The 26511-nt window shown below is 39.6% G+C and overlaps 1 protein-coding gene across 1 annotated transcript in view; it reads right to left on the minus strand.

Annotated features, from left to right (window-relative positions):
• igdcc3 (immunoglobulin superfamily, DCC subclass, member 3) overlaps positions 1-26511 on the minus strand; it is an 83303-nt gene that overhangs the window by 3389 nt on the left and 53403 nt on the right. The window contains exons 8-15 of the mRNA XM_032508796.1: positions 24955-25202; positions 23593-23757; positions 23144-23332; positions 22630-22734; positions 22311-22446; positions 21981-22191; positions 18776-21046; positions 11319-11323 (exon numbers count right to left, since the gene is read on the minus strand). Coding sequence (XP_032364687.1) covers positions 20921-21046; positions 21981-22191; positions 22311-22446; positions 22630-22734; positions 23144-23332; positions 23593-23757; positions 24955-25202 — 1180 coding nt within the window. The 3' untranslated portion in view covers positions 11319-11323; positions 18776-20920. The remainder of the gene's footprint in view (positions 1-11318; positions 11324-18775; positions 21047-21980; positions 22192-22310; positions 22447-22629; positions 22735-23143; positions 23333-23592; positions 23758-24954; positions 25203-26511) is intronic.

Genomic DNA, 26511 nt, shown 5'->3' on the forward strand with positions numbered 1-26511 from the left:
AGAGAGAGAGAGGGAGGTTTCTTGTTAAACTTTGGCACTTATATTGACCTTAACGTGACCCGACAGTGAGAAATGCAGGGGGTGCTGGAGGGGATAGTCAGACAGTGGCTAAAAGGCAGCAGATCATCCAGAGTGGACAGACTGGAGACAATGACAAGCACCAGTACAGCAACTGTAGAGATCATATTTATATCATGCTTCTAAGGCCCTGTTAACATGTACGGTTATTTTGAAAAACTGAGACATTTCCCCATGTGTGTACCCTTTCGGAGAGGTTAAAATGTCCGTTTACAAAAATAGCCACCCACTTGTAAACGTAGTCTAAGGGACATGGCAGGTACTCTGTCACACATATTGGTAAATACAAACAAAAGATTCTGCTACCCAAGACAATGATATTGGCTTTTTGGCTATATGTGAGTCCCAGTGATTTAGAGATCGGGTAAATGCACCACTAATGTATGACTGCTCTGATTCTTCTAACTACCTTCTTCTCTATGATAATGGTGGCAGACGCTGGGTATTTTAGTATTCAGACATGTCCAGCTGCCAAAATGAGTGTAAAACGCGTATTCTTGAGTGTTCTCAACATCATGAAGCTCCAAAAACGTGCTGGAACAAGCTGGTGCAGAATCTAAACAGTATGGTACTGTTAGATAGTAGAATAACATGATTGTACAACCTTAAAGCTACTTAAGGGGAGGTTTTAACAAAAGCATACAACTGGAACTCATTTTCTCTAAGCCTCAGAAAAAAACACTGCTAAAAAAAGTAATAAAAATATCCATTGTTAGAGAGAGCTTGTTCAATAAACACAGATTTAGGCTAAATACATATTTTTCACTCCATTTTCTTTATTGGTGAAGTATTGCAAAACAAAATCATGAGACAGCATCAGACAATGGTGGCAGAACCTGTCAGAATGTACAAATAAAAACAACAGTTTATGACATTGAAAAATATAGTTCCAGTGAAGGTTTGGGAGCTATACATGTTGAGCTCATCAAGTGCAAATTGAATGGTGTTGGTATATGTGACAGTTTTTTTTTTTTTTTTTGGGGGGGGGGGGGGGGGGGGGGAAGCAAGCTAATGCATGTGTGAAAAAGTTATATCAAAGAAAAAGGAAATAAAAAGAAACAGAGCAAGAGAGCAAGAAAACCAATGCTTTGGCTGACCGGACCAATGTCGGTGTTGCTCTGAACCACATAGCACCAAATCAATAACAACACAGGGTCGGTTCATACTGTATGTTGTAGCTGTGAAGAGGCGTCCACAGGTCATAGGTATTAGGGGTTCAGTCAGCAGATGCAGAATGGGGGGAGGGGGACGCCGAACAGTTTCTCCAGGTAGTATTAGCGAATCCCCAGATATTGATTGGATACAGAAGCTTCTGGTTGTCTGAACTGATCTCCTTTACAGCTCGAGTGAGACCGGGTTAGCAGCTGTAAACTGCAGAAGAAGCGGAATAAGAAGCTGGAGAAGTATTAACTCTTGTGACAAAGACATATGTACTGTGAAGACGTGTGTGTCTCTCTGGTAGCCTTATTGCTACTTGGTTTACTGTACACAGCAATATTTAGCACTGGATGACTGATTGTCATGCGAGCGTTTATGGTTATTGCATTTGGACACCGTATACAGTATATATTTGTGTGTGTGTGTGTGTGTGTAAGTGTAGTATTCATCAAGTCAGTGAGATACAGGTCTCTTTGTATTTGTATGGTAAAGCAACTGCACCCTCGTCAGCAATACTCAGCAACACAGTCAATCCCCACCCTGCCGACCTGCAAGCTTCCTTCCTCTGGGGTTCAACACACACAAACGCACGCTATAACGCACGCATCTTCAAGTTATATGCTTAACCTTTACATGTTATGGTGAGAATGGCATTACTCTGCTTTGGGTGTAAAAAAAATATTATTTTAACAATTGCTACAAAATTAACAATTTTCCCTCTCATAATCTGGCTATAATCTACATTTTTATAATACAATCAAATTTCCCCTCACTGTTTAGCTCGCCGGCCAACAATTTACTGTCAATGGACTTACAGTGAAATTTACAATATCAATGTTGTGGTCACAACTTGTTTGCTGCCCCAAAGAGGAATACATAATGATGTTACTTCTGTAAGGGACCAATTACACTCCAACAACAGAAATCTACATCTGGAATATGGGAAGCATGCTGTATTAAAAGTGCTGTCAACACCAAGAAAAGGAGATCCACTGTCTTTAACCATGTTTGACAGCTGGGGTCTCTTAGACCACGAACAAAAGTAATGCATTATGAAGCTTCTGCAACATGTCACCAGCTCACAATCAAATAATAATAATAACAACAAATTACATCATGTGGAAAACACAGATGAACTCTTCCTGCAGTGACTACATCTGACCATCAGGTGGCAATGCTTTTCTTTTCCTGTGCACAGAGAATCTTTGTGTTTCCACATAGTGTGTGTGTGTGTGTGTGTGTGTGTGTGTGTGTGTGTGTGTGTGTGTGTGTGTGTGTGGTGTGTGTGTGTGTGTGTGTGTGTGTGTATGTATGTATGTGTGTGTGTATGTTTGTGTGTGTGTGTGTGTGTGTGTGTGTGTTTGTCTCTGTTTCGTCATCCACACATTAGACTACAAAGAAAAGGCCAGTGTAAGGATGGGACAAAGGCCAGTCAGGTGCAATGATTTATATTAAGATGCAAAAAGAAAAATGATTTTTAGACAAAAATGTAATTTTCAATTTGTTCAGTTTTGTATAAAACATTTACAGAATATAAGCCAATTATATTGTGTGTTTTTCTTGTACTCTCTTATAGATCCCTCTGGTGAGCTCACTGGTATTTTATGGTCACCTATTGATCGTGTGATTAGGGGAGCAGCAGGGTCCACCCACCTCATGTCTAGTTGAGAGAAATGGTTATTGAGTGAGCTGTCAATGGTTAAGAAGAGCCAGAAGAACACGGCGGTGATGTTAGAAGATGGGGGTGGGGGTATCAGTAGTGACCACTCTGACCTTCACCACGCCTCCACACCAGTCCACTGACTCAATAAGACAAACCAGCAACCATGGTGACCACCACCTGTGACCCCACCATCCACCCATCTCCTCACCCTCTTGACTCTATCCCTGGAAGCTTGGAAATTGGTCCTGTGTTCCAGCACAGAAGTAGGTCCATCCATTAGGCCGACTATCTTTCATCCTGTGGGTGATGATGCAATTTGAGAGCAATGCAATCATTCCACATGATCCAATCCTGGAGTACAACGATGGGATTAAAGTGGACCCTCAGGGCCAGTCTTCATTTTTATATGTTACTGCTGTCAATAAAACAAGCTCAGCAGCTTCATATTTGTATCTTTGTGGTCCTAAAGCTTCAATCAAAGACCTTGTATACATGAAAATACCCTGCCTTTTCTTTCTTTCAGGGCTAAGCCTCAACCCAAGGGTAACAATAGTAGATCTATACATTCATATAAGATATTCACTAAATGATTAATGGATTCCACTGTTTGCACAGTTGCCTTTAACTTACGGACCATAATAAGTTCAAACTGTTACATAAAGGTAAAAAGACCTAAACCTAACAAGTGTAATATACGTGCCTGTGTTTGCTATAGGATTAGGGGTCTGTATGTTGCATGACTGTTTTACAGGATTTGGTAAAGCAGATGAAGCAGTGGAAATTTATTCTTCAGGGACTCCTGAGAGGGCAGGAAACTAAGAGAGGGTAACTTTGACAGGATTATAGTGACCCCAGAGGTTTGGAGGAAGAATATCAGAGCAGTGAACAATAAGTGACCACATATTGAGTTAAGAAAGTAGCAACCGCAGGGTCCTTCAGATTTTATTACCACAAGTTGGAACGTCCGTAAATTGATGATACATATCCAGACAATTAATCATACTACAGTGAATGAACTGCAGCTTCAAGGTGAACCAGAGGGTTCAAATGCAGACAACAGAAAATGTTGATGAATAAATAGATACATAAATAACTTAAACCTGTGTTAATGTATTTTTGTTTGTCTACTTGGGGGCAGCACAACAAGCTGTTAACACATCACTGAAAATATCAAGGTTATGCAGCTTTTTAATATTGTTGGTCTTGTCTTGATGGTCGAGTTGGGGCGAACTTTAACTATAAAAAATAACCTCAAAGGTCAACTTATTCATTCAGAGTTTTCAAACACATTTTACGATCTTCACTTAAAGTTTCAACTTTAGCCGAAAACAAGAAAGGGGACTTTTGACCAAGGTTACGCATATATAGATGGAATATTAAATCTTGTCCAAATGAGTGATAATGTTGTTGGTATCCATTATAATGTAAATAGGCTAACACGTATACCTGTGAGATTAACCTATAAGGTGATGACATGTCAGTGTCAGGCCTAACAACCATTTGTTGCAGCTTTAAGGACAGGAGGACACGGCGTTAACACGAAGGAACCATCTCCAGGAACTTCCTTTTCAACTACCCAGGGGACAGCTGGCCAAACATTGACCCGTATCTGCTTCTTTTTCCATGACCCCTAAAGCTGACTTCACCCCCCACCAGTTCCCCATTTAGGCCACTCTGCTCCCTGTGTTGGCCCCTTCCTTTAAGTGGCCTACTTTGTCAGCCATGCAACTGGACCTGTTGCCCACCCAGGTCCACAGTCCCTCAGTGGGAGCAACATGGAAGTTTAGGGATTCACAGTTTGGGCAAATACAGAAGGTCATTCCACACAAGGAGCAGGGTCAGCTTCTTAGACCAGACTAGCTAAACACACACTGCTGCCCACTTCTTTCTTCTTTCATGCAACCACACACACACACACACACACACACACACACACACACACACACACACACACACACACACACACACACACACACACACACACACACACACATATTTATTCCTCAGGCACTGCATTCCTTAAAGGTCCAGTGTGTAACTTGTTTAGTTTTTCATTATCAAAATCGGTGTTGCCTGTTCACAAACTTGTCCTTTTTCATGAATATTTACCACCAGCATCAATTCCAAGTATTCCTATTGGTTTGAAATTTTACATTTCCATTTGCGTTAACTGCTCCTTATTCATGCGCCGTCTTGAAATACGTTAGCCGGTAAAGGACATGCAGGACATACTGCTCCTCCTTTCAAATCTCTACTCTTCAGGAGCTTTTTATTATTTCAGCATACTGATAAAGTAATTGATGTGTATGCATTACTGTAGTAGTAAAAATGACTGAAAATACCTTTCAGTGTGTTAGTACAACCTAGTGGACAAAAAGTGCCAGCTTAGCTAAATGTTGATGATAAAACAATCCAAACGTTAAATTTTAGCAACTTTGCACTGTTAACCAAATACTTTGAGGCTGTCAGTAGCCAGCCACAACCAGCAGTTGATCTGAGGCCAGATCTGTTCTTTAAAATCACAGGTCTCCATCTTAGCAGCGCTACGAGAAAAGTATTTTGCTATCTGATCTTCATCTTCAGCTGGGGTAGATGCTCCCAGCATAGCAACTGCTCATCAGGGACTGAGTCACTCCAGTCCTTGATGTGTGGCCACACCCTGGGGTCTAATTAATACAATACACTGTGCATCCATATGGCTTTGTGTGATTAAACATAGGGGGGGGGGGGGGGGGGGGGGGGGAGGGTGGAGATAAAGGGAGGGAAAGACAGGATAGGATGGGGTAAGTGTGCAGGCGGGGTCCACTTTTCCATGTTCCCTTCAATGATGGATCCGAATATATTGCTGCATTAGCTGTTTAACTCTGCCTGCAACAACTGTACTCCGTTCTGGCATTGAAACAGGAAGCCGACCTTGGCACAAAGCAATGTGATTCAACCCTGACAAATCAAAATGTAAATTGTTTGAGTCAATCAAAGAGACAATGAAAACTTTTTCATGTCATTCATGAAACAATTCTTCCTCAAGGCGAGATACAAATGTTGGAACACAGCCCTGTTTGTGGGGCTGTAACGATACACCAAACCCAGTGTTTGGTTTGTGTCACGATATTTGACCCACTATTCGATACAAACCTTGATTCTTTTTTTTTAACTTTATTTCTGCCACATGACATTGTTTTGTCATTGATTTGATTATTTTGTACCTTAAAATAATGCTTCCAAAATTGGATCAGTGGTTAACTCGTTTGAATGAGACATAAGAATAACAGTACTGGACAATTCCACTCCCAACCTGTAGGGGGACAGAGGAGAAAAAGTGCTTTGTTGCCTACTATAAAGGTGCTGGTTGACAGTAGCTAATGCTAATGTGCTTGGTCTATATTTCTATAACTGTCTTTGGGTCTATTACGTTAGACACCGGTCAACCTGCTCAGTTATTTATGTATGATTGTTTTGACCATGGTTTACAACTCTGGGCTAACCCACGAATTCATCAGTTACGTTAACTGTATAGATAGACAACTAATCTAATAGTAATTTAGCAAGCTAGCACACCCATCTGTCTTCCTCACTCTCCCAGCCCTGAAGGGTTGACAGCTGACAACCCCTGGGACACATCCACAGTCAGCCCCCAGCCAGCTAGCAACCATCCACTTTCATTACAGCCCCGGCTTGGGGACATACCCAGAGTCAGCCAGTCCGGTCAGCATTTAACTCTGGTGCTGAGGATGCTAACGGCCATTTACTGAAACGTCGGGAAACAGACCCAGGCACCCGAGTCACAACAGGACCAACAGACCCCATTGCTCTGGACAAAGATCAGTGAAGGATGTCACTCCCCAATGTAAGTCGAGTGCAGACTTGAGTTGCGCATGCTTAGATTTAAACGGTTTACAGAATAACATGTCATATGGAAATTTGTGAAATCCATGAAATGATAAACTTTTCTCATTACAAACAATAACAGAAGATGGGAATCATTCCAAAAACGTTTTAGCTATTTATGATTGTTTGATTGCTAACGTTAGCTCAAAATGCCTTTCAACTGACAACCTTGTTGTGTTTGATTGCTAACTTGTAGCCAGCAGTCTGCAGCCAACGTGTGCTAGTCAGCCACAACGTGAGACACAAGGTAATGGAGCCTTTTATACATTGTCATGTTTCTTTAGAAATGAACAATGGACAACTTAAGTTTTTAAACGCTTATGTAACAGATGTAAAGTAATTCATTGTCAAAGTGGCGCCAAAATGAATGGCAGGCAATAGAATGCTAACGCAGCGTGAGTGGTTTGTAGCATTAAAATGGCGCCATTGGAGCTAGGCTTCGTGGACACCCGCTTACCCCCTTGATCATTACAGCCCTGTTTGCAAACCACAATCCCCCAATGGTTTTCTTCCTGAGTATGGATTATAGGTAAAGGCTGGGGGTAATGGAGAGGGACAGACATGGGGCGAAAAAGCAGACAATAAGAGAGGATGAGTGAGAGGATGTGTTCAGTGATCAGAATTCTAAACTGTTGAAGTAAGTGTGAAGCTCTGCCTCACCTTCCACCATTATTTCCTTTCTCACTGAAGTCAGTTTATCTAAATGACAAAAAATCCTCATATTTTCCCACTCACATCTAGTGGTATCTAACCATACATTGTGCTTTCATTTCACACTTTTTAAGCTTTCTGCCTCCAGTCCAGTACAATGGTGGTACATTTTGTTTGAGGTGCTCAAAGCATTGAAAAATAACAAAACTTACAGTCTACCGCCATAATAGCGGGTTTATGAGGATGTAATTTAAACACAATTGTTGAATCTAAATACTTACTTAAGGATGTCAACATGCTCACAAAAAAGCTAACATGCTGATATTAAGCAGGCATATGCACAATGTTCACCATTTTAGTTAAGCGAGTTAGCATACTAACATTTGCTAATTATCACGTACAAATAGCTGAAGCAGATAGGAATGTCAATATAGTGTTGCAGTTCAAATACAAAAATATTATCTACTGTATATATATATATATATAGTAGTGCTGCTAGAAGAAAAGTTATGGGATCACCAAAATTATTACAATATATCCTCTAGGGATCATGAATGTCTGAACCAAATTTCTTGGCAATCTATCTAATAGTTATTGAGACATATCACTAAAAATCAGACCTTTTTTTATTTATTAAAGGAACTACTTTCTACAAAGACATTTTGTTTATCAAACATTTTGACAAAGTGTTCAGGGTTATCCAACTGTGAAATCAGCAAGTGCTTAAAGGGTACTTTCATGGCCTTTTTGAGCAATTTCTGCACACTTTCCTTGCCACTGCAATTCTTCAGACTTTCTTGAGAGAAAATCTCACAATTCATGGTGTTCTAATGTTAAAACGGTGGCTGTTCGTTTAATCCTGCGAGCACCACACACATTATTCCATTCAAATTAGTATATCTCAGGATTTGCATGACTAGATACCTTCACAAGTGGGGAGAAAATGTGATTTTTTGTAACTTCATAACAACACACACCACATTTTACTTAATTTTTGGTTTTGCATCCTCACACCTATTGCAATTTGATGCTACCGCCAGCATCCTTCAATCCTCTCTTGCCAAAGCCACTCCACATCTCCATCCCTTGCTCCTTTTGTTCCACCTTCCATCCTTTCTTTGTCCTGCTTCACACATCACTGCTGTTGTGCGCACACGGATGTGATATCTCTGCCGCTCCCCCTCCCCCATGCTCTACCCTGGGTATGTGGGTGCGTTGTACATGTTAACCCGTGAGTAGTAGTGAGTGTGTGCATGCATGTGTGTTTGACTGATAAATTAAGAGAAACTTGAGGGGTCGAGGGGGCTGTGTCATAGATGATGACTCCATATATCTGCATGTGAGCCCTACACTCCCTGCCATTGAAAATGCCACCTAATTTATCTCTCAAATACATATACATGTGTTATAAGAGCAGCTATATAGCCTGCATGGTTGGTTTCTGCAGAACAACTCCCCCGGCACCCATTGCAATCACATCAGCCCTCCTTTTCTCAGAAACAGTCACTCCATTAATGCTTTCAGTGCCACGTCTCCTGTGGCCTCAGCATGTTAATGCCCACATTCTCCATCAGTCACCCTCCACCACATGACACTCCATCTCAACCGGAGCCACAGGCAACAGCACAGAGAAGTGGCAGAAATGATAGTGTTTTTCAGCTACCCAGGACTTCATAAAAATGCACGCGAGAACACAATCACAGTATAAGCATACAGCAAACAACAAGAGTTTAGCGAGGTTACTAACTAAGGTATTTGCAGATACATACAGAACATCTTTTCAATTACGGGCAGCATCATTCTAACATTTTTCATTCCAAAACCATATAAAAATATATAACATGAGATCAAAGCATGAATAAAAGAAAGTGAGTATTGGGCTTACGTCTACCAGGTGGATAGAAACATGACTACAATGAATGATAATGTTGCTCCGTGACTGCTGGAGCTGTAAATAAGCAACTTTTTGCTGAAAAGATCATCCAATCAACTTAAAAAGTAATAAAAAGGCTAATGTGTCTACAACTGGTTTCTGCTGCCCCCAATTATCTAAAAAATCAGTTAATTTTTGTTTTACAGTTGTCAATGTCAGTGTAATTGCTTGATTGGCAACACCTGTGGTGGTGGTACTAGTGCATTTTAAAATTACAGATCCCAAAGTGTTTAAAATGACACCTGTATTGACCATTTGGGGCAGCAAACACACTGAGTGGCTACTCTGTAAGAAAGCAAAAAGTCATCTTGTGTACCTGTTTACAGTGTAGCCAAATAACCTGTGAGCAGATTTGAGTCGCGCATGTGTCACTGTGCGACGAGTGAAGAGCATAGCATACAAGATGCTAATGAGACACTTCTGTAATGTGAATACAGTAAAAATGGACCTACTTAATGAAGTTCGTTCACTGCTGGCTACAGGTAAGCAATCAAAAACAACAAAGGTTGCCAGTTAAATGACGGTTCGAGCTAACATTAGCAGTCAAACAATCATAGATAGCTAAAACGTTTTTGAAATAATTACCATCTTTTGTTGTTGTTTGTAATGTGAAAGGTTTATTATTTCCAAGGGGGTAAGCAGGCGTCCATGTAGCTTAGCTCACATGGCGTCATTTTATGCTACAAAGCACTCAACCGCCGTTAGCATCCCATTGCCTTAACCCTAACCCAACCCTAACCCTAACCCTAACCCCCTAACCCTAACCCCCTAACCCCCTAACCCTAACCCCCTAACTCTAACCCTAACCCTAACCCTAACCCTAACCCTGCTGGCTACAGGTAAGCAATCAAAAACAACAAAGGTTGCCAGTTAAATGACGGTTCGAGCTAACATTAGCAGTCAAACAATCAAAGATAGCTAAAATGTTTTTGAAATAATTACCATCTTTTGTTGTTGTTTGTAATGTGAAAGGTTTATTATTTCCAAGGGGGTAAGCAGGCGTCCATGTAGCTTAGCTCACATGGCGTCATTTTAATGCTACAAAGCACTCACCCGCCGTTAGCATCCCATTGCCTGTCATTCATTTTGGCCTCACTTTGACAGCGAATAACTTTACATCTGAAGCATTTAAAAAGTTGTCTATTGTTCATTTCTAAAGAAACATGACAAGGTATTAAAGGCTCCGTTACCTTGTATCTCACATTATGGCTCGGTAGCAGGCGTTTTTATTAAAAATACGCTAACAATTGTGTCATAAGAACGCAATTTGCTGTCGCATAGTCAACAAATCCCTGTACTGTCAGGAAAAGCACGCATACAGTTTCAACTTCCATTAGCTGTTTAGGTTTAATTACAAATGGGAACTAATTAGCCTGTGTTATTTCCTCCAATTGGGAATGATTGAGATTTCTCTTGGCACGGCTACTAGAAGACTTGCAACTTTCAGACACGTTGCTCACGTCACATCTACGTGTCACGTTGTGTTGACAGAGGCCGAAAAAAAATTCTGCAGACATCTTAGTTATACCACAATGGGGTAGCAAAGCAGTTCTGTGTAAATATGTGTGCTTTTTATTCGTTTTTGCGAAATCCCATAATCTCTACAAAGCTTACTTTTAGTTTGTTGGTAACGAAACGTCACACACACACACACACGCACGCATGCACGCCCACACAAACACGGAGGATGGCACTAAAAAAAGAAACAGGAGCTGACAAGAAGGTTTTGATTATTTGCGACGTAAATGGAGGGATGTCACCTGGGAAGTGTGTTACGGCTGGGAAATCTGGAAACAGTAAAAAAAAGAAGAGGGGAAAAAACCAGGGAACATCAGAGGTAGGCGGGTATGAAAGTTGGCTGGTGTGACCTCTGGTCTCCCTCCCTCTTGACTGCTCCCTTTGAGCCGCTAAAAGGCGTGCGGTGTGAGAAGCCAAAGACAGCTGCACCCCCCCTTCTAGTCCTTTGGGCTCTCTCTGGGAAACTGAGGTCCCCTTTCTCAACTCACTTTAAATGCTGTGGGGTCAGGAGGAGCCGGGGCCCAGTTGAGGTGGTCCAGGCGGGGATAGAGTTTCACTGCTTTACAAGGCCAGTCTGGACTGTTTTTTTTTTGTGTGTGTGTGTCCGTGACAGGGAAAGAAAGTGGAGCTTTTGTTGTCTCTCTGTTAAAACCACAAATAAAGAAGAAATTTGCTGTAATGATCAAAAAACAACTTCCCACTACAATCTTCCACACACCTCTCGTACCATGCAAGTACACATATTAACACAACACAGTATGTGCATAAAGGCACATGGTCTGTGCTGTAGTTGCTGTAAGGAAAGGAGAGAAACATTAACATGCAGCACTGAAGTCTGTCATGAATAAGCCCAGTAACATACAATAAAAATCTTTTAATCTGATGGTCAAATAAGTAGATGCTTAGAATGACAGTAGAACAGCTTTCATCATTTACACCTTCACAAAAACACAGTCCTGAACACATACTGAGAGACAAAGATTAACTTTAAATATGTGGGTGTCTTGTGAAATGTTGAAATGCTAAAGATTCGTAGCTTCAGCCATTGTTTCTATTGAATATTCAGGTTGTATTGAGCCAAATAGTTAAAACAGATTGTGTAAACCACTTAATTACACTGTAAGTACAATAGGTCAACGGACTAGGAAAATGAAAAAATAGTGAGTAAACTGTGATAGATGATGGATGTTTATGTGGATAATTTGGGCAATAATTCGCCAAGATCAAGAACAATCTTTCAATCTCAACTTTGAGGCCAAAGGTTGAGATTGAAAGGTCCTTCAAATGCTCAGAAAAATGGCAATTTCAACATCTGTGGAACATCTGAGGAATGCTGTGATCCAAAGCAGCATAACAGCTACTAAATGGACCATGTCGTCAGATTTGTTTGTCTAATAATTTCACCATTAACAACCATTTCCTCTTCCTAATAAATTTGGCTAAACTGGAGGTTTGTTTAAAACCAGTATGATCATCTGACTGCTGATTCCGTGCTCCATTGGACTACTTTATAAGTATGTTGCTGCATTACCAGATTTTACGTGATAATTAGTAATAGGAACAATGGCGCAAACTACACTGAAATTACCCTAGGATGCCTCTCATAAAAGAGAGAAACCAGAAAGAGGAGTTTGATCTATATAAGACTCCCACTTTGAACCTGCAGTTCTATCATGCATTGGGATTCACAGAAAATAGAAGTCCGGCACCAACCTTTATCGACCGCGAGCTCTGGGCCTTGTGCTTATAATCATTGTCTGTCCAGGAAGCCATGAGTTAATGTGCTGAATAGTAGAATAGCACGGTAAAGTAGGAAGGGAGAGGAAAAGCCTGCATCAGATTGATCTGCTGTATCTCAGCGGACCGCAAGAAGCAAGCGAACACATCTGTGCTATAAATTACACTTCTATATCCACCAAGCACAAGTCTCAGGTACACACACAACACAGCACACACACACACACACACACACACACACACACACACACACACACACACACACACACACACACACACACACACACACACATACAACCACAGAATAAAGACAGGATTCTCTGGTTTCATTATTTCTAGAGCTAGTTTATTATCACTGTTATTGTTTTTTTTCTTCAGTTTTGCACAATGAACCCTAAAACAATACAAACCACTAACATGGTCTATTTTGCCTTTTTACACACATTCATACACACATATATACAGTACACCCTGTATATGTGGATATGTAAACAGATTTATAATTTTAACACCTTGGTCTAGAGAGTGTAGAAACATACAATACTGATCCCTGACAATGCTCTGAGAACGCTTAGTTTAACATCTCATTTTGACCTGAATTAAACTGTGGGAGGAACAGAAAAAGCAGACAGGCAATGACCTCAGCAGACAGACAAACAGAAAGACAGACAGATGTGTGATTATGGGCTGGCTGAACAGACTTGTGCTCCCTTTGTTCCAACTGGTCAATCAGTTAATGGAACTCATGGTAACCCTACAAATAAGGCTTGTTTAGTGACATTAAACAAGTACATCTGGCGATGTATATGGTTTTTGGTTTCAGGTTGGCACCACATTTGAACCCTGTAAGATTTTTAAAAAAAAATGATAATAATAAATAATAATAAAAACTGCATAGATAAAACAGAAGTTAAATGTTTTTAATCAACTGTGGTGCCAGTAAAATAAACTCTACTGAAGTGAGAATAAAATGTCCGACAACCTTTCCCTTCTCTTGCCCTTTGTTGCGGTCACTTATTCTACTGGAAAAGAACACCGTAATTTATGTTATTAATGTTTCTCTGGAGAAGAAAATACTAATACTTCACTCTTGGCAATGTTTTACAGCTGTAGACGTTGACACAACCTTGTACAACATTTCTAAGCACCTCTTCTGACTGAAGATGGTGACAAGTTGTGGAAAGTTTCAATCCTTTGTAATCTCTCATCAGTTCTTCTATTGTATGCATACAAGTAAAATTCTTAATGCAAACCAACAACACTTGGCAAGAGCAGGTCAAATATTCTTACGCCTACTGGGTTTACCATGGCATCAATATATTGGCATTTTTTTTCCCTTTCAGACTAAAGACGCCTTTGTATGCAGTGCTGCAGGATGGAAGATTAGACTGTGAATCACAAACATAGATGTGATGCTCTATATAGTAAGATCGTACAATGTATGTCTCTGTAAGCTTAAACAATGATGTTTTTACTGACAAGCTGTTATTGACTTTCATGTTTAAGGTTAATCTCACAGGACAAGTGTGGGGGGTCGATCACCTGCGGAGTATATTCTACTCAGGAGCCCTTTCGTATTTCAGTTGCCAATTTACAGATGCCTGAACGGCTTTAGAGCACGTTGACAACATCAATACAGAAGAGACATTCTCCTCAAACAGGGATGGTTTGTGAAGGAAAATGAAAACAACTTGTCAATTTAGAAGGTAACAGGACTGACAGGACCTCACCCCGAGTCACTCATGTGAGGATGACTGGTGGGGACAGGATGAGGATGAGGTGATCATCAGGCATCAGCGAGGGCAAGAGGAAATGGAAAAAGGTCACTCAACCTATTTTCATCAATACACACCATCAAAACAGATTGACTGTCAATGTGAGACGGGCACCATCAATAGCACCATATTGAGATCACAACATTATTTTGCCATTATTTGGCTAAGTATCACAGTGCTACCATCACAAGCCAAACAATGATTAACTAACACTTTTCATTTCAGCTAAAATAATACATTAGCTTTTTTGTTTCTCATGCAGATCTACTGTAGGTTTTCTCCCTGCTTACTAACACATTGGATTCAATCTGCTTTCCTGACAGAGGTATATAAAATATAATACTGATGTCACACACTAAAGTACATTTACAGTAAATCACCATTTGATAAGAGTATAGATCAATTGGAAATAATTCAAACTCTTCACACCATAGAGATAAATGCATCAGAAATGTAATCAATACACAATCATATCAAATGATCAATACCACATTATGTAAAGGATATTTTAATCTTGTCCATCAGACTTGATCTGGTTACCTGTGTTAAGTTAATGCATAAGACAGAGAACTGCACAGGCACATGTATAGTCTTATACTGGCAATGTAAAACTAATCCTGCACATGCCCAGTCCAGGATGCCTTCTTTGTGAGAACCTGAGGAGTGTGAATGAATTAGAACTGCAACTTAATGATTACCTTAATTAATTTTTTTAAATGTCAGAATACAATTGAAAAATCACAATTTCCTACAGCTCAATATAACTTCTTTAAAACAATTGGTTTGTCTAAATCCCCTCAAAAATTTGAAGTTGACTATCATATATAATAACAAAAGCAGCTAATTCTCACAGTTTAGAAGCTCAAACTGGTTCATGTTTGGCATTTGTGTTTCAAAAATGACTTTTGATTTTTCTGCCAGTCAATGTTCATTGACTAATTGCTTTAGCTATAGAATGAATATCATAAAATAGAGAACTACAGAAGGTTTTTAGTGATCAGATTTCCATAACATAAAGCATTACCATAGAAGTCCATCACTTCTAAAGTAATCCAGACAGATTTGTAAAGGATTAACAGGCTTTAACAGTAATCGTTAAACTCTCTTTGTGAATGTAAATTTCCCTGAAATTGTCACAGATTATTTTTCCACTGAAGTGCTAACCTCATGTTAATGTGTAATCCTTGCATCCTTGTTTTCATCACCCGCTGGCACACTAATGAGGCAGTTTTCTGAGAAATTGTCCCTTTATGTTTTGTTTAGGACAGCGGCCAAACAGAGGACACATGGTAAAAAACTCCTCATCCTGCCAACACTCTCTCTTATTTATATAAATGACAGACAAAGAAGGCATCCCTAACAGCAAATCTTTCTGAACTGGACACAAAGCAGAATTTAAAGAGGAAAACCATGTAAAGTCCAGAAGGCCAAGTGTGACCTGCTGATGCACATCTAACAAGAGGATCAGAGAGTCCCTGAGCACATACTGTACTCTCCCTGTCCAAAGGTTAGGATTCTTGAATGAAGAACAAAGGAAGCTGGCAAACTGAGTTTGGTGAAATACTTCCCAAGGCTGCAAGATATAAAAGACAAAGGCCCCTTTTCAAGGTCCCCCAGTCAGTCAGCGAGAACAGCTTTGAGGGAAGTTCTAGTATTATATAGCCAAACGACAACCTGACCTATCAAAGTCTAATCAGGTAAACATGATCAGCCCTGCACCATATTCCCAGTGAATCAGGTTAAACAGTATGGCACTAAAACCTGTCACATACATGGGTGAGATGTGGGCAATTTCCTGCAGAAGATTAACCCTAAATTACACCTAGGTACAGAGGAAGGAAGAAAGGAAGGAAGAAAAGCACACCACTTGTTTCCCTAGTGAAATTAATCCCCACAGTAAATACACTGATTAAGGCTGCAGCAGCCCTGGAGAGAAATATCAGATTGGTAGTTAATAAATATGAAAGCAGGAGACATTTACGTTTGAACATTTGTTCTGCTATTTTGACAAGTAGCATAATTTTTTTTCCAACACACTTGGAACATGATTGTACACCTAAACACAAGAAATGATTGCAAGGAGAAACTCTGCAAACAAATAGGCATGAACAAATACATTTAAAATGCATACCATTACAGTACCTAATGATGTTTATTACTACAATGGAAACTGTGTGTAATGCAGTTTTGCAGAACACACAAAGATGGCAGGTGATACTCTGCAGTGGGGACAGAAACAAATCTCATGTGGAATGTCGTGCACGATCAGAAGATACAATATGGTAAATAGCGCCACAATGACTTAAATATTGACTCCTACATTTTCATCACTCCTCTTTGAAACTTGTGCCGCATTTACGAAATGTAAGCAAACTGGGAAAAACTGAAAAAAGTGAAGTGGCAAGTCTTCAGATTAATTCATGTAAATGATCATGAGAAAAAAAAAAGTATATATATATATATATATATATATATATATATATATTTTTTTTTTTACAAAAGGCTTGAATGGCATTCATATTTAATATTTATTTTTCATTTTCAAAATGATAATAGTTTGATACTTTCTAATCTAACAAATGTGTAAATTGCAATTTGTAAATATTATTAACACGTGTCTAATATTTTTCTGATACATTTCTGTCTCACAAAGGCTATGTCAAATTGTTTCAAGGAACAAACACAAAGGGGGTCCCCGGTATATTCTGTAGTTGTCCTTGGAAAACATTGAGAACCTCTGACCTAAAGTAGCAGGTTTTGTTCTGTGAAACCAAATATGCATACAAGCTTTTTAAATTAACTGAATCAATTGCAATTAAAATGCCCTGTCCATCTGACCCATTGCATGCTCTGCTTCCACTCAGTAAACTAGAGAATTGTTATCTTTGCTGATACAAAATAGAAAAAGGTAGCAAGTGTGCTAAACAAACGACAGCAAAATATCTGAGAGGTAATTTGAGGTAAGGTATTTGGGATAAAGAGACCATGGATGTAAAAAACATGGATAAAGGTAAAGGTATTTGTTGACTTTGCAAAATGCTAAATAATGTTAGCTTGTAGCTCAAGTGTTGCAGCAGAGGTATTGCGAACAAGTGGAACAAGGTCAACTCTACAACCTTGGAACAAATTACTCACTAGTTCAAATGTATTTGAACCTGATTTTCTGAAACAGTGACATCTCTAGTTTGTTAATACGTTAATACTTAATTTTCACCAAGCTGAAGATATTGTAGCTGTGTGAAATTCCCATGATCAAAGTGTTGGTAACTAGGCTACAACTTGTGAGGCTTTGCTCACTCGGCTGCTCATGAAAACAATCTAAACAATATTACGTGAATGCAGCATAGTTGATGTGATGACGAGTCATGCTCAGGTTTAGAAGCCAGAAAGGCAAATCAATAAATTGTGTGTGTGTTAGAGTTGTAAGTGTCACCCACTTTACATTTCTCAGTTTACTTATTTACAGATAAACTACATAGAGCCAAACACCAGTGAGAACAAATAGTTAAAAGGTTGTGATGTTAAAAAAAATCAGATAATCAAAGTTATACATTCACATCCACTAGAAACTAAGCATGAACTTAAACTGTTTTAATAGTTAGTGCACAAAATAAAGGTCCCAAAAAGTTCTCCCTCCATTTGTGTGTTTGTGTACTGTATGTGTCCCTTTCTGTCTGTCCAGCATGTGGCAACAATTGCAATAAATATGTATACATTTATATATATTTATGTCTTCCTCTACTCCATTGTTTGTACTCTGAATGTTTCCTTTGCTAAGACCTGAGAGAAAGGCCAAAAACCGGGTTGAGGTAGGTAACCATGACGCATCAGAGCTAGTCCTGTACAGCATGTGACGACACACAGCAGAGAGCGGGAGAGACAAGCCCTGTGAAACCCAACAACGTCTATCTCCCTCAGCAAGCTCTCTGTCTGTGGTCGTCAACAGCCAGCAATATTATAAACATGGTGTTCCTGAAGCACTTTAACGAGTCAGTGTTGACAGGAGGGAGAAGGCTGAGCAGCAGTTGTGGTTTCAGGAATAGAGTAAATATAGTCAAGCATGATCAGCAACTGTCATGTCTTCTGGCACCATAAGTCTGAAAGGCTACTACTTTGTTTAAAAAGAGGCAGATCATGTAAATGTAAGTCAAAGTCATAAGTGAAAATAAAATAACTAAGAGCACTGCAGCAACAAATATCCAGAATGAGGTAAGAAATACACTGCTGCCAATTTTAATCAAAGGAATAGTTGCACATTTTGGGAAACACTTAAGGTAAGAAATTGGAGGAAGGGATGCGTGGGATTTCCCCCATTCTGGTCTACATATCCCTGTGTTGCTGTGCTGAATTATTTTTATGACAAAATGTATGGACCCTCAAAGTTATCAATGCTACTTTACCAATAGACCATATATTATATACCTAAAATGGAAGTATTTTAAACTAAGTAAAGCACTGTAACACAAACAGTCTATAGTGTGATAGAACATTAAAATCCGAGCAGCAGTTGCTGGTTGTATCCGGGACGCTGGCCACTCCCGAGGAACAAACAAGCGTTTCCCGGGCGAAAATATTTTGTTTTTGTCACGAGTAAACTCCGCTCTTTTAATGTTGACACCACATTGTGCTATTTCAATTTGAGATTATATTCTATTGGATATTGAAATGCATAAGTATGTTGGCATGGCTGGCCAAGTGGCACTATATCCATGGTATTGAAAGGGGATTTCATTCTTGCATTTTTGTTGTTGTTGTGCATGTTGAAAACCTTGTCCCCTTTGCTTTTTCCACACAATAAAATCTGCACACTGGCACCTCTAAAGCTCACTAATTAACATGTTATATATCCTGTATTTAAATTGCACTCAAACAGTAATATGAATACAGCAATGTAGAACTTTATGGGATGTTGCTATGTCCTGTACTATACAGAACATGCTAAACTAGGCTAATTACCTACCAGCTTTCATTGTTAACACAGGTACTTAAGTGGTATTGTCTAACTGTCAGCAAAAAAAGCCAAAATGTGAAACTATTCCCTTTAAGTCATTACACCAACAACAACAGTGGAATAATGTTTTTGTGTCAAATTTTCTTCTTGTTTTACAAACACTGTACACATATAAAAACATGAAATCAATAAAGCATTCAATTAAATTATAGCGCTAAATTTAGACACGTACATGATGTTTGTACAATGTAATATTTTGCCTCTCTTCCAAAAGCCCATTATGTATCACGTATCATTGAGCACGTAATAGTCCTGAAAATATTTTTAACAATACAGTGTCTCTAAATGCTCTTTTCATTCAACTGAAAGAAAAAAGACTTATGATCTTTTGAATAAAATAAATCAAAAAAAATGTTTACAATGAAAAAGCACAATTCATACATCGTCCTATCATTTTGTAATCCATACAACAGTGTTATCAGTCTGTCAACTTGCATGAGGTACTGACATTGACATCTACAAACACCATATTCATCGACAGAGGGAATCCAGGATTTCCCAGAGGGGCGAAAAGAGGGTTTTTCATTATGCAATAAACAGACAAACAACAACAACAACAGCAACAACATTAACATTGTTATCTTGAGGTAGAACATTAACTTCAGCATTTGGAAGTGCTTCATGTTGGATGCTCATCCCCCCCCGTTTTTCTTCGACAAGCAGGAGAAGAGAGACAATTCTTGACATCTGAGGTAGTGCGGTACCTGATTTTGATATTTTTAAACCAATCAGTTTCTCCGCATGTAACGTAATTGTGAACACAGGGGAAGGTAAAGTTCCTAAAAGCTTCCCACAACACATTCATTCCGGCTGAGGTAGGTTTTTGTTGAATTGTAAGGTTCACACAGCCAAGTCTACTGTCTGTATGAAGGCCAAGAACTCATAAGAAAAAGTTGATATCACTTAAACAAAGTCCTGAGACAGAATACATCAAATCCCTGGACGAAGGCTGAAATCTTCGGTGAGCGAGAAGGTGGAATCATTGGTAGGTGAAAGCAGGCGGCAGGAGTCTTTGACATCCACAGAATAGTAGAAAAAAGACCAATAACTTATAACCACTTTGACATATAAGTGATAAAGATATTTATGGATGTGTGTATATATATATATATATTTATATATATATATATATATATATATATATATATATATATATATATATATATATATATATATATATATATTTATAAACTTGAAAATAAAACCATCATTGTATAACAAGGACATTCTGGGATCTCTATTCTGTGGACTGTCCAACACCAGAAATAGACCAAATTGTAAAAAATAAAGAACATTTAACTGGCCTGCCTGGCCAGACTAAGCCGTCCATCAGAAGAGAGCTCTTGCCAAAAAACACTCCGATATACAGTCCTAGATCCTTGAGAACTTCTTAACTTACCAATAAAAAATCTTTGCAAAAAAGGAAAAACTACTGTGAAAGAAAACACTTGTCAACCTGAGTGAGAGAAGAGTCTGACAGTGTTGTGTGAACTGGCCTTCATACATGATTAGCCTTGGTCCTGCCGGACCGCTCCTGCTGCAGGAGGCTCCTGGAACTGCGTCTCTCGTTCTACTGCAAACTCATCCAGCGGTATTGTAGACAGCTGGGTGTCGTTCAGCGCGTAGCAGTCGGTCTGAAAACACATGCATAATTAAGTAGATAGATTTCATTCATTCATTGGACATTTTGGTCTATATTGACAGATAGAAGAGATGACAGGAAACATACGACATACAACAAATGGCCACAAATCTGCAGCTACTTGGCACGATTCCCAGCCACCAGGATGCCCCGGTACTTTTTATGTAAAGACTTTTTTTAGCAGTTGGGGCTTTTGTTTATTCTCTGAATTCCCTAACTGCTTTACCTCAATCTGTTTTTTAGCCACACTATAAGGTAAGCATAAACAGTTGTACCTTGAGCCTACATCTTTACAGGTATGTAGAAAGCATGTTATTTGCACTCTGGTGCAAAATAAACAGTTTTTGGCTATTTTTCTGAGGTAGAAAATAAGGCTATGGAGCCATTTACTATGGTTTGGAAATACATTGGATAGGAAGGAGAATTCAATTTGAACAGATTTAAAGATATATTACCCTTTATTACAGTTTGGGTTTTATTTTGCAGCTCCAGGCATCACATTTTTTGTCACGATAACACATGATGCACTCACCAAGGTAACCTCTGAGATATCAGAACATTGCTAAGAATAGGTCCAGCAGGGCAAGAAACACAAGTGGTTAGGCAATCATACATTTAGACTATCTACCACCTTATTTAGAGGAAAAAACTAAAAGTGAGAGCATCTGTGATGTTGTTAATAATCTCTCAACATGTGAGTGTGCACAACTACGGCAAGTATGGTAGGTCAAACTTAAACCAAGAACTTGGTTGTAAGCTGTGTTGGACATTTAAAACAGAAAATTTGGGTTCTAATTTTCCCTCCTTAGACACCACTGATGGCCAGAGATAAGAAAATAAGTTGCAATAAACCGCACTTTTCCTTTAACATATCTTTAAATAGGTGTAAAAGCACATCAATTCACATATAACACAGAATGACTCACCATGCATGTGTCGTGAGAGGTTGGTTGAGTGAAAAGTGTCTCGAGCTCGTTGCTGTCGGCCACTTTCTTCCCTGCTAAGCTGCCATTGACCTCCATCTCTCTTCTGGCAGCCCCATTCAGCCCAGAGGCCCCCTGGGAAGAGGAAGAGGATTCCAGCCCTGTGCTGTGCCCTGCCTGGGGGGTGGCCTGAACCGTCTTACACATCATTAACCTGGGAATTACATAAACACACACACGAAACACTTGTCAGTTGCACACACATGATAATGATGATTAACCTTCAACAACAAATATTTTTGCTGCTGTTGGGTGTTTACACATAGCACGGACCTGCCACGGTAGCTGAAGACGAGGAAGAGCACACAGAAGATGATGCAGGTGACTCCGATGTGAATGCCGATTATGATGCCTGTCGTAGATGTTTTGCTGTGTTCGTCTTTCACACAGTCGCATGGGGCATCCAACACTGAGGAGATACAGAACACCTCACAGTCCAACCACCACCAAAGTTTGTATTAACAAGGCTACGTCAGTGAGGTGTACTTGTGTGTGAGATGGTCAACTTAACTTTGCTCAAGAAAAAAGATACATTTAACTTGGGACAGTGTGTAGCTACGTGCGGCTCTGTTTGGTTGTGTGAGGCAATTACCAGATTTCTCCACGGTCTCCCGAAGTGAAACAAATCGTATGGTGGCGTTGCCATCTCCATGTTGGTTGTATGCAAGCAGTCTTATCTCATAGACGAGTGCAGGATCTGGACGAAAAAATAAGACAGAAAGAGATGTTCAGATTGGTAATATTTGATCATTTTTTTTAACCCTGGGAAAAAATTAATGTTATCAGCTTTCTTAACAAAGGAAGTTGTCCTATATCTGCCAATATTTAGGAGAGTAGTCATTTTCCTTGTTATAATTAATAGCATGAAGCTTAATAAATAACTCTTAAGTCCCTCTTGAGGCAGGAGTGTGTTTTTAGTTCTAGATTAATCTTCAATTCTGTTCCACGTTTCGAAGATGATTGCTGACAGGCTCAGATCACAATCAATGTGATTTCTTTGAAGATTACAATGACAGATAAGATTATAGAAACAGCTGGTTGATAGAAAAAAAAAGACATTTCTTATGACACAAGACTTTGTAGTACTAAGAAACCTTGCGTCTCACCCAGCTGAGTGATGTTGTAATGGGTAACGTTGCGAGGGAAGGTGATGGGACCAGTGAATAGCGGCGTGTGGGCTCTTCTGTAATACAGTCTGAAGCCTTGATGTTGGCCCATCTTGGAGGAAGGTTCCCACATTGCTTGTATAACACTGCTGTTCACCACCTTGGTGTAGAGGGAAGGAGGCGTTGGCACTGCAACACAATACAGACCGTCAACAACGTTGTACACCAACATGATAATAGCAGCACACAGCGCTTTTTACGGTAGTGTGAATAATGACACCTAATATGCAGTAAATGCATCGTCAGTTTTTAGTCTCAGCAAGCACTACGAAATTACTCTATTGCAAACCTTGATGCATGTTTATTATTAGTGAAAGATATGCGGATATGTGTGTGTGGGTGAGTGTGTGTGTGGGTGAGTGTTTGTGTGTGTGCTGCTCCCAGCTCACCCTCCCCATGAGTGCTCTCAGTGACACTGTCAGATGGTTTGCTGGCCCCATGGGATGTGTAGGCTTTGACGTAGAAGGTGTAACTGGTGGAGGGCTCCAGGTCCCTGATGATCTGCTGCAGCGTCACCTTACTGACGGCTTCCTCATACTCCATCTCCGCTGTGTCTGAAGAAAAGCGGAGAGACAGAAAGAAAAGCAGAAGCAGTTATTAAAATAATTAAACAAGGGATCAAGAGAGGAAACAATGACTACAATAAATAGTTTTTGGGTTAATTTGATGGTTACTGCCAATTTCACTGGTTTAATCAGCGCAGCTCTGTTAGGTAATAGCTAATCTAGTTTGGCCCTGGGTGCCCATGGTTGGCTGAATGGCAGGGGTGGAGTGAGAAAATGGAGGCGGTAAAAGGGGGAGTTACAAACGATGTGTTAAAGCAATATATTGCTCTCAATCCAGAGACAACCAACCATAACCACTATCTACCTCCAACCCTCTACCCATTGGGCCATACCATCTTGGAAGGGTAATTACAGCAACATCTATTCATTGGCCCACGGGGCCCTTAATTATGCATCTTATAAAACTACAAAAGCAACACACAAAACACACACCCACACACCACACACACACACACACACACACACACACACACACACACACACACACACACACCCTCGCAAAAAGCCATTAAAACAAACAAAGTATACAAAGATGCAAATGTGCATGTATGAACACATACAGGTAGCATCCTATCGACACATTTGGATCCTAAGGCAAAAAATCTGAAATATAGTAGTAGTAGAATAGTGGTTTTAGTTATTTAGTAATCCATATGTGTAGTGGAGTTTAGGGACTTGTACTCTAGCAGTGAACACACTTTTAGTTGCTTGTTGGGAGAGATGCATTTCCCTTTTGCTCATTACCATTTATTTGCACTTTGGACAAAAGCATCTGCCAAATGAATGTTGTGTAAATGCATTTATCATTCTGCAATTGAGACTGCTGAAAGGGTTGTTGGGTTGTATCTGTCTGGAGCCCGTTTCACTAAATTTTCAAAACGAAATCGGCAACTTGCAAAATGAGATATTTTCCTTACATGTTAATTTTGATACCTTTAATTAAATTCAAGAAATACCACACCAAGCATGCAAGAGGAGAGTGACAATAATTTGTGAAAAGGGATGCTTGCACCATTTGTGATCTGCTTGGAAGCAGTTTCTAGGAAACAGGCCCATAGCTGTCAATGTCAGTGTTGTATATCTTCATCACTTTAGTACATCTTATTTACATTATCACATTTTATGGTAACTTATTTTTATGTCATCTATTGCAAATAAATATTTTGATCTTCAGTGCAGCCCTACCTGAAGTCCTGCGGATGTGGAGCACATAACCGATGATGTCCTCAGTGTTCTGTTCAGGCTCCCTCCAGGACACCTGGATGTTGGTGGGTGAGAGGGCTTCGGCCTGCACGTGGGTGGGCACACCGGGCAGTCCATCAGCCCAGAGAACTGTGAGGCGGGCACTGGCCTGTGTGGAGCCGGCGCTGTTCTCAGCGATACACTGGTAGATAGCCTCGTCATCCTCGCTGATACCATATATGGTCAGTGTGCTGTGAGGGGAGCAGGAGAGAAGAGGTGGAACGGAAAGGGAAAAAGGAGGAAATGACAATGGGGAAGTTTAGTTTCTCTAACAGCAATATGAAACAAAAGAGTTGATTGTGTGAGACTGTTTGTGAGAAATCTAACGTCCAAATCCAAAAATTCAATTCTACTGTTGAATATTTGGTAATTAAATTAATCGTCACTACAGTTTTCACCTAAGTAAAAGTATTTACGGTTAAATGTACGCAAGTGTGTAACAGTGTTGCATTATTGTTGCACAGTTAAATAATAACAATGGTTTCACACATTGACCGGCCTATTTTACATTCATGTGAAACAATTAGACATACAAAGGTGTACAATACCGGAGAAGGATTCAAATTTAAATATTAATTCACCACTTGATGTATCACCGTTAATGGCGGAAATTCCACCTAACTTTGTGGATTCACTCACAGTTGATACAGTATGTGTTCAAGAGTTATAGTAGTATAAGTTTAATACACCAGGCTCAAAAGAATTTGGAAACAATGATATTGATAATTAAACTACTGTGTTCGGACTTATCCAAATATGTTTTGCTATCTTGCTGCTATTCCTACAAATGCTATTTTGATGTATAATGTGTTGAAAAACTGTTATATGCAAAATGGAAAAATGCAAAAGAGTGGAAATCTGTAGGGAGATACCATTAGACTTGTCTTAAACTCATCTCAGGAGTAATGAGCCTTTATGTGCTCAGTGACACTATTCTCATCAAAAATAAGTCAAAATCTGTTGAAATATTCTGCTGACAAACACCAAAAATGTTCCTCCTTGGTCAAAGTTTGTTTACTCTCTACTGCTGGTAGAGCATCACATTTAATTGTTTAGGTTTATCCATGGCAAAGTAACTTGTAACTAGTCTCCCAGAAATAAATTAATAAAATACATGCATGATTACTTCACACATCAGATAAGGACTGCATACAGCAAAGAAGAGGAATGTGACAGTATATCAAAAGCACATAGTACTGTGTTCAGCTATGTGTGTTTAAGTGAGTTAAAGAAAGAGCCACACTATAGACAGCAGCAGTATGTGTACAGTACAGAAGATCCTCACTTATGCAGACTGCGTACTTTCAAACTGATTCGTCTTCTAGTGGAACGCCCGTTGGAGTAGATAAATCTATTTCAGAGTATCATAAATGTAATTTGCCTGCATCAGTGAATCCTTTCATCTATCCATCCCCACATAAGTTACTCACCTTATCACTCATACCTCTATATAGAAATAGACACACAACCTCCCACACTCAGTGGCTTCACTGTATGTTC

The sequence above is a fragment of the Etheostoma spectabile genome, chromosome 1 (assembly GCF_008692095.1).
Source record: "Etheostoma spectabile isolate EspeVRDwgs_2016 chromosome 1, UIUC_Espe_1.0, whole genome shotgun sequence".
NCBI lineage: Eukaryota > Metazoa > Chordata > Actinopteri > Perciformes > Percidae > Etheostoma > Etheostoma spectabile.